This window comes from Pteropus medius, unplaced genomic scaffold (assembly GCF_902729225.1).
Source record: "Pteropus medius unplaced genomic scaffold, Ma_sr-lr_union100, whole genome shotgun sequence".
In the NCBI taxonomy this organism is placed as follows: domain Eukaryota; kingdom Metazoa; phylum Chordata; class Mammalia; order Chiroptera; family Pteropodidae; genus Pteropus; species Pteropus medius.
In genome coordinates this window covers 25,756,055-25,772,761 of record NW_024344378.1, presented here as the reverse complement: position 1 = coordinate 25,772,761, position 16,707 = coordinate 25,756,055, and the positions used below count along the sequence as shown (strand labels likewise).

The window sequence follows — 16,707 nt, the reverse complement described above, 5'->3', positions numbered from 1 at the left end:
TCATAGTTATATTGTTTGAGGTTTATTTAGCTTATTGGATCTGTGGGTTTCATCAATTTTAGAATTTTTTGGCTGTTAAAATATTTCTTGTTCGCCAATATTTTCTCTTTTTTTTCTGGAACTCCATTTATGTCTTCGATCATTTAATATTGTTCCATAATATCCAGAAATTCATTTCTCCATTTTTTTCTTTTTGTGCTTTCAGTTTTTTAGACCTATCTTCAAATTTACTGAGCATGTTTCTACTAATTTTAGACACTACTCCTTTTTTTATTCTTTGTGTGTGCATGTATTTCAGTTTGCATAACTTCTGTTTTAGCTGTTTTCATATTCATGAATCATTTCTTCTTCACCTATGTCTAGCCTGCCATTAAACCTATTGAATGAATTCTTCATTCTGATATCAGACTTTTTTGTTTTAATCATTTTTGTTTGATTCTTTATTGTAATTTGTTTCTTTGCTGAAATTACCCATATCTTCATGCATATTAACAACCTTTTCTTCTGGATTCTGTAACATATATAATAGTTATTTTAAAGTTTTTGTCAAATTCCCAGATCTAGGCCATTTATATATGCTTCCATTGACTTTTTAAAAAACTATGGTTCAATTTTTCTGCATATTCATATATCTTGTAATTTTTTCTTATATGCAGGACATTGTATTTAAAAAGACTTAGTAGAAACTGAAGTTACCACTTCTATGGTAAGATAAACTTTAGCGAATTGGAAATGCTCAACAGAAGGCAAACGAAGTAAGAACACTGGCATAATTTGTACCTTGTGGGCCATGGAATACTCACATATTTTCCATATACCAGATGACACACAAATTTTTTGAAGTGTCTCATGTTTATAAAAATGGACAACTTGACAGAGGTTTAACATAGCGGGGAATTTACTGTAGTATTGTTTATAAAAAATAAAAAAATCAGAGGCTTAAAAATCTTGACAATTAAAACATCATTATATAATTATAATAGACTTACAAATAGGATAATAATGTTTCCAGATAATTTTAGTTAAAGATAAATTCCATGATGTGTTGTTAAATAAGATATGAGCATACTGAACTGGAAATGTTGTAGATATATGATTGGATATAAATGTGGCCAAATGTTACTGAGGCAATTACTGAATGGCAGCATCAGATAATAGGTACCTCTAACTTTCTTGTTATAGTTTTTATATTTTTTCAGTGATTATAGATTAATATTACCATTTTTTAAATGCAGCATCATGTATACCAAAAGATAAATGGTAATATATTTTACAAATTTTTCTTAATTTCAAAACAGATAAAGCTTAATTTGTGGCTAAATTTTACAAAGGGTCTCAGATCTGGTCTCTGGCTTCTGCTCTTGGCCTAAGATTATAAACTTCATGTGTGTATTACCCTGGGCCTCCTAGAGAAATGCCTGATGTATATGACTTTATATTTTACTGCATTAAGGAGTTTAATCCCCAGGAAGCTGAGAAGCAGGATTGAGGGAAGGAGAAATGAGACAGGGAACGTGGGAGAGCAAGGTTGAGTTTTTGAGTTAGCCAGTGCTTAATATTGATCAATTTCAAAGAACTTTTGGAAGTTTATATTAACTATTGGAAATCAGAACATTTCATTCAGGAAGAGGGAAGTAGAATTAATATTCTCTTTTTCTTTTCTCATTACTTAAGGGTTTAACTCACTAGGATTAACTGCTCACATTTCTGGGTTGTGTGTGTCGGGGTGCTTGGAAGGTCTTGTGGTGTCTCATGCCTCAGTGACAGAGGGAAGCACAGGATGGGAAGTGAAAGATGAGCAGCATGAAGGAAGGCACAGTTGTGTTATAAAGTCAGTTGATTCTATCTGTGGTTTGTCATAAAAACTACTGGTAATACTTTGCATTGAGCCTCTATCACTTATGATTTCAAATATATTATAGATATTACCATGAATTTTCAGAAAGCATACTTATTGTAGAGAGAATACTTTTGGGGTATACCTAATTTAAATCAAGTCAGGAAATATAGGCCAGGATCAAATAATATACTTTGACTCTTGACTAATCTATTATATCTAAAATGTTATTTTACTCAGAAAAGATATTCATTATTTCACATTATCTAAATCTATGTCTTAGGTATTATCAAAATCATTGTAATGCTATCTCCCCACCCATACCATCACCTAAGTATGTTAATTTCTGATCAAATGTATATGTTATTTGTTTATATTATGACAATTATAGTGATTTTAAATAACCAAGATAAAATTTAGGTGTCATTTTTAAATTAACGGTACAATTTTGTGACAATTTACAAAATATACTCTGTCTTTGAGAATATAGGCTAGAACATAAATATCTTTAAATAGCTTTTCAACTTTGTCTTTTTAATTTACTTCTATATTTGTTGTTTTTTAGATAATGCCTTTTCTCATTTTAATATCCAATTCAATGGGAAGACGTAGAGTATTGCTTAAAATAATTCTTCTACCTACTCTTAAATGGACTTTAGTGGTGAATATTATTGTAGAATACTTACAGTTTTGGAAAATCTCAGTCCTACTACCAATTAGTTATAGTATCTTGATCAAATTATATGTAGTTTCTTCGTGCTTCATTTTTCTCATCTATAGATTAATAGTAATGTCTGCCATAGACATCTGCCTCATAGAAATCTAGAGAACATTGAAGTATGCGTATGAAAGCATATGTCAGTTTCTCTAGGACACAGGCTATGCTTTACTAATTGCTACATATCCATCATGTCACCAGTGCCTTATAAGCAATAGGCATTTAGTAAATATCTGTTGAATTGAAAAAATAACTCTCTGTCATTTTTTACTTGGTTTTGGTGACAGTATTATTTTTAGTAGTCTTGAATAGTGTAAAAATTGTTTTAAAGTTTCTTAACATATTTTTAATTTAATTTAAATTAAATCTAACCTGTCTACTTTTTTGATGGCAATGATGTGTGGATGGGATGAAATCACATGTCAAATAACTGAATATTCTGATTAAAAAATTTAGAGTTATTGTACATATACATTTAGGTATTGTGATGACTATGATAATGTTGTGATGTTATAGTTTTAGATGAAATGAAATAAGAAAGTTGTATGTTAGTGTAAGCCATGAATTTTCAACTTGTATCTTGTTCATGTGGTTTATAGTTTGTACTTAGTAAATAGAAATAAATGTTAATTTTAGTTATTTTAACTATAACTGTGACCTTTTTGATGGGAATATTGGACAGATTAATTATTTGGAATTACTTGTAAAATTAATGTAATAAGAACTTTTTATAGAATTTTCTTTTTAACTTCTCACAGGTATTATTCTGCTTTAAAAACTATGGAACAATTAGAGAATGTGTATTTTCCCCGGGTCAGTCAATATCGGTTTTGTCAGCTAATGATAGAAAATCTTCCTAAACTCCGTGAGGATATTAAAGAAATCTCCATGTCTGATCTCAAGGACTTTCTGGAAAGCATTCGAAAACATTCTGACAAAATAGGTGAAACAGCAATGAAACAGGTGAGATTAAAAAAGAGAATTTTAATTTGATGTTATTTAATAATCTGGGTTATAGAATATATCCAAAATTTACTTGTACTTACATAAAATGCTTATTTTTGTTTTGTTTTACCGTTTTCTTTCCTGACGTTTATTTAGAATGGACTTTATCAGCATTTTCTTTGTTTACAGTGATTCCTTATATCTTGACACACCAGCTGATTCCTTGGCAACGTTCCCCAACTATGTGGTATTACATTAATTTTTGCCAGCAGTAAAATTTGGTATAAAATTAGCCGAACAGTCTACGGCCATGCCACCCTGAATGTGCCTGATCTTATCTGATCTTGGAAGTTAAGCAGGGTCGGGCCTGGTTAGTACTTGGATGGGAGACTGCCTAGGAATACTAGATGCTGTAGGCGTTAAAAAAATAATAATAATATAAATAAATAAATAAAATTAGCTGAATGGAGGCAGCCCTTTTATGCTAAGTTTCTAAATTGTTCTCCTTTTAAAACAAATTTTTTTTTCTTGAATTAACAACACCTACAGCTTAATAATAAAAAAGACAAATGGGAAAATATTTGGCAGTTAAAAAGTTAGAGTACTTACCTTTTGAGTCAGCATTTTCTTTCCTATATATTTACCAATGAGAAATGAAAACATATCCTCATGATGTTCATAGTAGCTTTGTTCACAGTTGGCTAAAAACTGGAAACCACCCAAATGGACAGCAAAAGGAGAATAGATAAACAAATTGTACTATACTCATAAAGTGGAATATAACTTAGCAATAAAAAGGAATAGATTTCTGATATGTGCAACAACATATATAAATCTCCCAGACATTATGCTGAGCTACAGAAGCTGGGCACAAAAAACACACACACTATGATTCCATTTATATGTAGTTCTGAAGCAGGCAAAAGTAATTTAAGGTGAAAAAATCAGAGCAGTTGTTGCCTCTTGGTAGTGAGATTACCTAGGAAGGGACACAAAGGGACTTTCTGGGGATATGAAAATGTTCTTTACCATAATAAAAGTGTAGTCACTTGTCGAAATTGTATAGTTTATATCTGTACATTTTAATATATATAAATCTTATCTGAAAGAAAATTGTAAAAAATAATCGTGTGTGGAGTGAGTAAAGATATAGATGAAACAAGAATGTATAAATACTGTTGAAGATAGGTGATGAGTACTTGGGAGTGCATTATATTAATCTGTTTATCTTGTTTTTTTAATTTTCAATAATAAAAAGTTTTAAAATGATTATAATTTAATTAAATTTTCTAAGAGTTAGCTGTTAAAACTCAATAATCACAGTATGTTCAACATGCTTTCTAATTCATGAGTTTTTACTCAAGTATTACAAACTACTTTAGGGAAGCTTTAATATTTTTCTAATTAAAGAAATATGCCTATATCAGACTATTTTCACATCAGAAGAAATTAAAATTCAATATATGAACTTTCTCCCTATTTTAACTTTTCAAAAGATTATAAATCAGATAATATCTATTATATTTCTATTTGTTTTGGCTTTGCACAATGTTATGTTTTATGTTAATTTGCTCTGTTGGATATGTTGTTTACTTTGAGGATGTATCGATTTTCAAAATTCTTTACCAGGATCAACTTGATTGTCTTTTTCATTCGTGGTTTACTGTTGCTTATCTGTAGGTGGGCTGTAGCAGATTTGATTTTCAAATTGTTTTTGGTAGTATCTTTTGTTCAGATTAGTTAAATACTTGTTTGACAAAAATATCTTTATTTCAGTAAATAAACAGAAACTACAAAACAGAACTTAAGCCAAACTTATTACCTCTATTTTCTATGGAAGTTAGGTCTGAGGCCATTTTCCCTACCATTAGAATGATAGGAATATGGTCAGTTGTGGGTGATAGTATAGGAACAGAAATGGTAGAAGTGTAGTTCAGTGTGTTAGAGTACAAACATAAGATTTATAGCTTAGAAAAGATAAAGACTAAGAAAATTTAAGAGAATATTTGAAGCCACAGTTTAGAAGAAGAATCCAGAGATTCTGAATCTGGAGACTATGATTACCTGAGAGGACAGCCCCAGGAATGGAGAGCTAAGTAGAGCCAAAAGATCAAATATTACCCTACTGTTAAGTTAGAATAGATTGTGGGATTCCTGTTTCCCTCTGATCATGTTTTGTCTCCACTATTGACACTTCACGATTTTAATAGGACTGATAAATTTTTTGATAAAATGGGAATCAGGGGTGCCACTGATCCTTCCTTCAGCACCTCCCATTACTTCTCATGATCCTAAGTCCTTCTGACTGACTGCCTCTGATTAGTGCGTGTTTGTCCCCCATTGGAGAGCTCGTCAATATTATATTCTTGCTTTTGATATCACAGTGTTTTCAATACTTTTTCTCCTACCTTTTCAGCAAGGAATTCTGTGAGTGCCGTGAGGATAAAAAACATAATTACTTGCTAAGGTTTTTCAGTATGAGGATGTGAACAGTAGTTTAAAGTTCATGTTTCATTGTGCATTTAAATTAAGTTTCATTATTAAACTTATCTTCTCTAAACTGTTTTTCATAGATCAGTTTGGGATCTTTCTACTTAGGCAGTCCACAAAATCATGGACCCTAAGATTTGAGGTTTACGAGAATTTCCTGTTGGAAAGGAATGGACTCTTCCTGGTTTACCAACACTCTTTTCTTTTAAAAAGTATCAAGCTGCCTACTTCTGCACCTTAAACACAAATCTTTCATACAGAAACCTTTCCTAATTACCTGTCTATAGGGATTTTTTTCTTTATGATTTCTCCTTTAGAAAGTTTCCCCCACGGAATTGAGAGGCTAGAGTGTTTTTGTTTGTTTGTTTGTTTGTTTTAATAGTGGGAACTAGAGTCCTTAAGATCTGATAAGAAAAATTGTGTTTTGTTTGAACCAGAAACTAGTCAGAGGAATATCCAAATTGAAACTCAGACAGACAAAAGCATGGCGAGTACAGGAAGGAATTTAAAGATGTGGGATAAAGTGAAATGGTTTAACATATGTGTAATTATAGTCCTGGAAGGAAAGAAGAGAAAGAATAGGGCATAAAAAACATGAATGGAACTTGAAACCACAGATTCAAAAAGTTCTGTAAATTCTGAGCAGGAGAAATAACAAAAACTTGTACTTGAGCATATACAGTGAGTCCTCACTCTATGTTGTTGATAGGTTCTATGACTTAAGTGAAGCAATGTGTAATAAAGCCGATTTCACCGTAGGGCTAATTGATAGATACACAAGTTGAGTTCTTATGACTCTATTTGAGGCCTGACTGTAATCATAAAATGGTGAAAATTAAAGAAAAGAAGAAAAATCTTAAAATCAGCCAGAGGAAAAATAATGTTACCTTCAAAAGAACAATAATAATACTAATCAATAGCTAACTTCTCAGCAGAATTGATGGAAACCAAGAGTGAAATAATGTATCTGAAGTGCTGATGAATCTTACTATATGTCAACCTAGAATTCTGTACTCAACAAAAATATCTTTTAGAAATGGAGGTGAAATACAGATATTTTTCAGATAAACAAAAACCTGGAGAATTTATGTCTAGCAGATTTAATTTAGAAGAAATATTAGTGTTTTCAGATATCAAGGAAATGATCTCAGTTAGAAGCCCAGAAATACAAGAAGAAAATAGAAAGGACAACTGTTTTCAGTAAAATTACATGTACATTTGCTGTGTAAAACAAAAACATCTTATGGGGTTTCCATATATGTAGAGTTAATAATGCAAGAAAACAACCACATATAAGTTGGGAAGGAATTAATATGGGTTTTAAAAACTATTAAATCATGCTACTTACAGGAGACATACTTTATATATAAACACATAGAAAGAGTCAAAGAAAAGGATGGAAAAGATGTATCATGCAAACATTAACCAAAAGAAATCTGATGTTTGTATATTAATATCAAAGTGGGCTTTAAGACAATAAGCATTAATAATAAGAAAAAGAGGTACATTTCATAGGGAGAAGTATCACTTTATCATGAAAATAAACAATTTTAAATTTGTTTCCATTCAGTACCACGGTCTCAAAATATATAAAGCAAAAATTGCCAGAATTAAAAGGATAAATAGACAACTTGACAAACAATGGGAGATTTTAATACACTCTTCTCAGTAACCATTAGAACCAGTAGATGAATCAGTAAGGATATAATCCTTTTAAATAATATGATTAACAACCCAGACCTAATTGACAGATATAACACTGTATTTCAGAATGTATACATATTTTTAGGAACATTTACCAAAATTAATTACATTTTGGTTCATAGAGCACCTGTTAGTAAACTGTGAATGACTGAAATAATACAGACTATTTTCTCAGGACATATTAGAATTATTCCATAAATTAGTAATAAATAGATAAGTAGAAAATCCCTGTATGTTTGGAAATTAAGACATAAACTTCTAAATAATTCATGGGTCAAAGAAACTCAGTTGAAACCAGAAAACTTTTTGAATTGAATTATAATGAAAATATAACATCTCAAAACTTGTAGGATGCAACAAAAGTTGTGTTTAAGGGAAATTAATAGCCTTAAATTTACAAATTAGGAAATAAAGCCTGAAACTGGAAATTAAATTCAAAGAAATTAGAAGGATATGACATTAAAAGCCATCGACAGAAAAAAGTGGAATTAAACTAAAATGCTTTTGCACGGCAAGTGAAACAATCAACAGAGTGAAAAGGCAACCTACCGAATGGGAGAAAATACTTGCAAACTATATATCTAATTAGGGATTAATCTCCAAAATATGTAAGGAACTCTTAACAACTCAGTAGTAAAAAAAAACTAATCACCTGATTAAAACATGGGTTAAGGACTTGAATAGACATTTCTTAAAGAAGGCATACAAATGGCCAGTGGTTGTATAACAGAATGTTCAATATCACTAACCATCAGGGAAATGTAAAACAAAATCACAATAGGATGTCACCTTGCACCTGTCAGGATAGTTATATCAAAAACAAAACAAAACAAAACAACAACAACAAAAAACAAAAAACGATAGGTGTTGGCAAGAATGTGGAGAAATTGGAACCCTTGCGCACAGTTGGTAGGGATGCAAAATGGTGTATCTGGTATGGAAAACAGTATGGAGGTTCCTCAAGAAGCCAAAATAGAACTATCATATGGATCCAGAAATCCACTACTGGGTATTTATCCAAAAGAATTGAATTCAGAATTTCAGAGCAATATTAGCACTCCCATGGTCATTGCAGCATTATTCACAATATCCAAGATATGGAAACAACCTAAATGTCTATTGCCAGATGAATGGATTAAAAAATGTGATATGTACATACAGCAGAATACTATCCAGCCTTTAAAAAGGAAAATAATCTAAGATAGTCACTCAAGAGCGGCATGGTGCTTGCCAGGGGCTAGAAGGAGAGGGAAACTTATGTTACTAATCAACAAGCATGAAGTTTCAGTTAAGCAAGGTGAATAAGCTCTAGAGGTCTACTATACCACATTGTACCTATAGTTTACAACAATGTATTATAAATATATTAATATGTTAATACATAATAATGTATGTACACTTAAAATTTTGTTGAGAGGCTAGATCTCATCTTGTGTTCTTACAAAAATAAAATAAAATTTAGAAAAGAGAAAGTGGGAGGAAATAATTATGGTAAGAATAGAAATCAATATGATAGAAAACAAAATAAAATAGGGAGGATCAACAAAGTCAAAAGTTGGGTCTGAGTCTTACTAAATAAAATTATAAACCCCTGTAAGACCATTCAAAAAAGAAGAGAGAGGTCGCAAATCATAAATTAAAAATAGGACATCACTCTAGATTCTACACCAACAGATAATAAAAAAGTAAGAAAACACGAACAATTTCTTGAACCAATTTTGATCATAATAAATTTTGAAATAATCTGAATTTTTATTTTTCCAAAATAGGCACAACAACAGAAAACTTTCAGTGTTGTTCTGCAGAAGCAAAATAATCTAAAATTTGTGAAGAAGATGTATAATAATGATAGCATTCCAGGAGGAAGGAATGAAATTGTATTGAAACATACATTTGAGGAAGAGGATGAAAATGAAGAGGAGGTGATGAGAGTTAGTTTTTCTCTCTCTTCGTCTTTCTTTTGATGAATTTTTTCTTTTGAGTTGTAATATATGTCTGTGTGATTCTCAGTCTTCCTGTGTGCAAATTGAATTTATGTAGATCAATAATGAATTATTAGGGCAGTAAAATCATCTGAAATATTAGACTGCATAATTGACGGATAAACAGGATTATAGGATTATATGTAGATTATATTTGTAAATCATAGTTGAACCTAGTTGTTCTTCCATAATTTGCAGTAAAAGTACAAATCTAATGATTTATTTTTGTAGTAATCACTTACATTTTAATTATCTGTGGCAAACATTTAATTTCATGATGGCTTGCCCTTGCCATTTAGACTAATTCTTGTGAGCCTACTTTTCTTTTTTTTAATTGGAACTGAGATATTACAAAATAATTCTAATATGATTAAAGTTTTTTATTTCTTAAAAAAGCCTTAATAGTCTAGAAACCTTGAAATTATCCTTAAATATGTACATTCTGTTATCCTCTGTATTCAAATTCATTCCTAGTCCTATTAGTTCTTTTATTCTTTCCACGGAATCTTCTGTTGTGCCTACTTTTTATCCTTTCTTTAGAATTCCTTTTGAATTTAGTTAATACCATAAGGAGCCTAGTTATTCCCAACTGTTTATAAATTTTGCCTTGTCAATGAGATTTTAAATTCTTTTCCTAAGGACTTAGTTGGGGCATAGTAGGAAATTGTAATTGATTGATAAAGAAAACCATATGAATATTTGTTTATGGTCTTCTCTGTGGTTGGGAGAAAAGTATAGTATGTACATATCTACTATATGCCTGAGGATGAGTGAAACAACAGATGCTCCTCGATGGTGGTGTTAACATCTTGATAAACCCATTGTAGTTGAAAATATTGAAAGTAGAAAATGCATTTAATACACCTAACCTACCGAATGTCATAGCTTAGTCTAGCCTACATTAAACATGCTCAGAACACTTACTTACCCTACAGTTGAGCAAAATTATCTAACACAAAATATAATAAAGTGTTGAATATCTCATGTAATTTATTATGTTTATTGCTTTCGCATCATGGTAAAGGCAGACCCATCAGAAGTCAGAGACCATCTATATATGTATTTATGTCTGTGTGTGTATATATAAATATGTGTGTGTTTTATATGTATATGTGTGTGTTTATACATATATGTATGTATATGCAGAAGATGTCTGGTATTGTAATGAGCACAAATGAACAGCCTTAGTTTAATATCTTCCTAATGTGGAATTAGTTTGTCCTGATTAATCCCTTGAAATTAAATAAATGGTTTTGAAATCTACCTTTCTTAATCAATATTCAGGAAATTTCTATATTCTCTTCTCCCTCGAAATTCAGAATGGTGAAAATGGACTATTTAGTCTTCTTGCCTGAATTTTCTATAGTCTGTTTTGCACATTGTTAACTACTAAGAACATTATTATCATGCCCTACATCCAGATTCATACTCTTAGAAGAACTTGGTTGTTCCTTTTTCTTTTGGATCTATTTTTTTATTACTATATTTTGTTTCTATAATTTTCCCTAATAAATAACAGTATAATAAAATATTTTAAGTCCACTCTGGAGACTTATGAGCATGGAAATGTGTTTCTGAGGTGCAGTTTTTAAAATACCACATCTTAGAATTGGGATACATCTTAAAATTGATGATATGAGTTTCAAGTGGTAGTGTTTTTTTCTTTGTTAGTATTCCATAAAGTAATAGTGATTATGTCTTCAATTTGATGAAGTAATGGTAAATCATATGACATAGCTACATAAGAGTAGGAACTTTGTTTATAGCTAAACCATAAATCTATGCATCATCTTTACCAAACGCAATAATGATGTATCTAGTTATCTATAGCAATTTTCTGATAATCTACAACGCATGTCAAATATATAGTCTCCCTTCTTTATTACCTTATCTAAAACAGCCAATAATGATAGATATAAGAAGAATGAACTGCCGAACAAATGCCAAAACAAAAAGGCATTGTGTTTATATCGTATGCTTTTTATAGGTAATAAATGTTATAACATGGAGTCCATGAAACTTGTCTATCTTTAACTTACTGTTAATCAACAGTGGATTGTTAGTTTGACCTATAATTTTTAAAAAGTGGTTTTATTTTTCAGGTCTTAACAGTTCAAGACCTTGTTGATTTTTCCCCTGTTTACCAATGTTTGCACATTTATTCTGTTTTGGTAAGCATCGCAGGTGTGTGTGTGTGTGTGTGTGTGTGTGTGTGTGTGTGTGTGTGTGTGTTTTCAATACTCTGCTGATTTCATTTTAGGGTGATGAGGAAACATTTGAAAATTATTACCGAAAACAAAGAAAGAAACAAGCAAGACTGGTACTGCAACCCCAGTCAAATATGGTAGGTATATGAAAATTTTGAATTATGTTGTCACTTATTATTCCCTTACCCTGCTTTAATTTCTTCAGAGCTTGCATCACTATTCATTCAACTATAAATATTTATTGAACACCTACTATTTCCAGTATGTGATTTAGGTGCTAAGGGTGTAACAGTGAACAAAACAGATAAGTCCCTTCTCTCATAAACTTACATTCTATTAGAGAAGATATACATTAAACAAATAAAATAGTAAATAAATGAAAAGATAAACAAGTAAATACATGAAGGTATCAGAGGATGATAATTAGTTTCTGACATCATGGTGGACTCTGTACCTTGATTAATTGTCCCACTGAGAAAACCAACTAAGATTCTGGGTAAAACATTTTTAAAAAATATTTGAAGTCTTTTTTAAATGGACTAAGGATCTGGTAAATATAGGACAAAAACTAAATGAATATGGATGTATTCTATATGTTGGTTTTGAGGATAGTTACATGACTAGATGTGTTTATGAAAACTCATAGAAACATGAAAAAGAGTGAATTTTATTGTACGTAATTTATATCTCAATATATCTGACTATAAAACAAACAAAACAGGAAAACTTAAGAGAAGGCAGAAATTGTGATAAGTTTAATGAAACACTAAATGTAGCTTTTATCCTAGGGGCATTTTCTGAAAGGGAAAGCATGAGTTTCAAGGACATGGGGGTACAGAGGGCCAAGCCCAGAGCCACCCAAAGTAGGTGATAAGAGATTGTTTCTCTTGTAAAGAAAGCTGAGACTCCAAAGTATTATAGCCCCATTATTATAATGACCTAGAGATAAAATCATCTAACAAAACCTCTTTATTCCTTCTGCTGAATACTCTTTTTAAGAAAATTGCCGATGTCAAATCTTGGTACTGAGTGACCAACAACAACAGAAAATCTCAGAATTTATAACAAACAGTTCCTGACATGTGTTTACAACCAAAATTTATTCTAGTTGGGTAGTCAAAAAAATCTCAAATTGAAAATTTAGGTTAAAGTGGTTCCATGCTGATATTGCCTCCAAGTACCTAGTAGAAGCAAATGCAGATCTTCTCTGAACCTTCATACCAGAGTTAAAGAACATCCGTAGTAAAAATTTCAAGGAAAATAAGCAATTTTTACAGTAAAAAATAATTACCAAACAAGTGAGAATCGTTAGGAATATTGACAACAGAAATAAATCCTAAGACTTTCAATATTTTTTCTATTAGCCAAAGAATATAAAATAACACTATTTAAAATATTTAAAGATCTAAAAGGCAAACTTGCTGATATAGTTAGGGAACAAGAAACTATAAAGAATGACCAAGAAACATGAAGAAAATCAAGTAGAAGACCTAGAAACTAAATATATATTAACCAAAATTAAAAATTTTATGATAAGTTTAACAGTTGATGAATTCTCTTAGTTGATCTGAAGCAATTATGTAGAAGGTATCATAGAGAGACAAAGCGATAAAAATACAGTAGAATGAGGGGATAACAGAGAGAAGGTTCAACATATTTCTAGTTGGAGTTTCAGAAAGAGAAGACAGAACAAATGGAACAGAGGAGTATTTGAGAGCATAATAGCTGAGAATTGTCCAGGACAGATGAGATATAGGAATCTACAGAGTCAAGCCCAAGGAATTCCAAGTAGATTAAATAAAAAGGCATGCTCTCGTAAAGACATTACACCGAAACTTTGGAACATGAAAGGCAGAAAATAGAAGACCTGAAAAACATTACCAACCAACTTGATCAATTGACATTTATTGAATGCTCCACCCAAAACAGAAGAACACACATGCTTTTCAAGTACATGTGGAAGGTTCACTGAAATTGACCATATTCTGGGCTATCCAATACATCTCAACAAATATAAGAGACTTGAAATCATGCAAAGTATGTCTTCTGACTACAAGAGAATTAAATTAGCCATATACAAAAAACGAAAATTGACTCTTACCTCATTCACCAATTCAAAAAATGGATCATGAACCAAAATGTAAGAGCTAAAACTTTAGAAAAAACAAAGGTTAACGTCTTTGTGACCTTGGTCATTGTTTTCTTAGGTGAGATACAAAAAGCATGAACTATAAAAGAAAGAATCGATAAGTTGAACATCTAAATGAGAAACTTCAAAAGGCATTGTCAAGAAAATTAAAAGACCAGATACAGGGAGAATATATTTGCAAAAATATATCTGATAATGGGGTTATACCCAGAATATATGAAGAACTTGAATAACTAAATAATTAAATGTAAACTAATGAATGAAAGATCCAAATGGATATTTTACTAAAGATTTACAAATATGCATATACAAAGATATGACACACATGTACATAAAAAATGTTCAAAATCATTTTCATTAGGGAAATGCAAGTTAAAACCACAATGATATCACTATATTCCTACTAGAATGGCTAAAATTTAAAAGAATGATAATAGCAGGTGCTGATGAGGATGTGGAGCAACTGGAACTCTCGTTTACTTCATAAGTGCCCCAAACTGGAAATATCCCAAATGTCTATGAACTAGTGAATAGATAAATAAATTGTCATACATCCATGTAATGGAATATTACTCAACAGTAGAAAAGGAACTGATAAATGCAGTAATATGGATAAATTTTAAAGGTATTATTCTAAGTAAAAAAAATTAGATATCACAGTGTTATATATAGTATGATTTATGTTATATTACATTTTTGAAAAGGCAGAACTATGGGACAGAATGAGATCAGTGGCCAAGGGCTGGGATTGGACAGGTGATTAACTACAAAGGGGCATAAGAGATCTTTTTTATGAGAAGGAAAGGTTCTATATCTTAATTTTGGTGGTGGTTACATAAATGTCTACATCTGTCAAAACTCATTGGACTCTATATGTAATAAGGGTTAATTTTACTGTATGTAAATTATACATCAATAAACTCGACTTTAAAAACAAAGATAAAGAGAAGACCTTAAAAAATACCGAAAGAGAAGTTATTTACAGATAAATGAGACAATGGAATATTTTCAGTGCTGAAGGAAAATAACTGTCAACCTAGGATTCTATATCCAGTAAAACAAGGGTAAAGATAGACATTTTCAGGCCAAATGAGAGTTTGCTACTAAGACACCCTTACTAAGGAAATTCTGAAGAATCTACTTCAGAGAAAAAGTCATGCCAAGTGGAAGATACGAGATGCTAGAAGGAATGAATGTCAAAGAAAGTGTAAATAAGTGAGTAAATCTATGTTGATTGTAGAAAATAATAAAATATCTTGAACTTTAAAACTAGATAGGATTAAAATACACACAATAGCATAAACATTAGAATGAGATGGAAATTAATGAAGTGAAACTACAGTTTCTGAATCGTCCAGAAGAAGAATAAAAATATTGATTAAATTTAGAGTTTGATCACTTAAGTATGTATAATGTGATTTCTGGTGTAACCACTAAAAGAGTAGAACAAGAGTATATACTTTCATTTGATACAGAAAAGCTAGACTAATAAAAAGTAAAATATTCATGTCTCAGAGTTGATAAGAAATGGTTAAGTTAAAGCTGTAAGCACTTGGTAACATTGACTCAAAATGTTTAAAGCAAAAGTGCCACAACTAAAAGGATAAATAGCATAGTAGATTTTTAAACATGTTAATATCTTATAAACCAAATAGAATATCAGTAAGAATACAGAACATAATAGACTCGAGCTAATAAACTATATAGAATTCTATTTCAACAACTGTAGAAACATTCTCTCAAGCACAATGGAACGTTATAAAATGTAACTAACAAGCAAGTATCAAGCTATATGAAACATCTGATGCCTGTATAGACTACATTCTTTTATCATAGTATTCGTAAACTGAAATGTAATAATAATCTTCCCCCAACTCGACGAAAACTCTAGATGTTTGAAAACTTTGATCACATTTTTTTGAAATATGCAAAATATAACATTTGAACTTAATTGAAATAATGAAATACTTCATGTAATAAATTTTTATGAATGAAATTCAAATGATCAAATATTTTTCTGTATGACTCTTGTTAAAATTATAACCAATAGGGCAATTGTAGACCATTTGCAAAGAGTTTGACTTTTATTGTGAATCAGATGAAAAGTCATTGGAAAGTTTTTAGCAGACAATATATGACCCGATTAGTATTTGAAAAGTATCATTCTGGCAGCTATCTGGAAAATAGACTGTAGGGAGCAAGCCCAAAAGCTGGGGAGACTAGGGAGGAAATTGATGTAATATCCCAAGTGAAAGATGATGGCTTGAATTAACTGCTGGGAGAGGGGTTCCGAAGTCATATTTACTTTTTAACTTGTTTATTGTCTGTCTCCTTTTGAATATAAATTTAATGAGGGTAAGGACTTTTTGTTATTAATCAGTATATCCTTGGTGCCTTAAAAATGGATGCAGTATATAGTAGGCTCTCAATAAATATTTGTTAATAAATGTTGTAGTGACTTGGAACTTACTTTTATGTTATTGGTATGTATTGGTTTCAATTGATTTTTATTTTTCATTTAAAGCATGAAACAGTTGATGGCTATAGAAGATATTTCACTCAAATTGTAGGGTATGTATCTAGTATGGAAATAACTACTATTTTTATATTATGTTAAATGTCAGAACTAATTATTTCCCATTTGGGTTTTAATTTTTTTTAACACACGTTATGTT

The 16,707-nt window shown here is 30.8% G+C and overlaps 1 protein-coding gene and 1 pseudogene across 2 annotated transcripts in view; both read left to right on the top strand.

Moving 5' to 3' along the window:
• Positions 1 to 16,707, top strand: part of EXOC6 (exocyst complex component 6) — a 170,036-nt gene that overhangs the window by 51,634 nt on the left and 101,695 nt on the right. Inside the window, exons 6-10 of one of the 2 annotated variants that reach the window (XM_039871724.1) lie at positions 3,314 to 3,518; positions 9,464 to 9,616; positions 11,779 to 11,847; positions 11,937 to 12,020; positions 16,557 to 16,603. In XM_039871724.1, the coding sequence (XP_039727658.1) occupies positions 3,314 to 3,518; positions 9,464 to 9,616; positions 11,779 to 11,847; positions 11,937 to 12,020; positions 16,557 to 16,603 (558 nt within the window). Of the gene's footprint in view, positions 1 to 3,313; positions 3,519 to 9,463; positions 9,626 to 11,778; positions 11,848 to 11,936; positions 12,021 to 16,556; positions 16,604 to 16,707 lie in introns of both variants that reach the window. The other variant, XM_039871722.1, reaches the window with a different exon arrangement.
• Positions 3,801 to 3,919, top strand: LOC120609921 (uncharacterized; annotated as a pseudogene).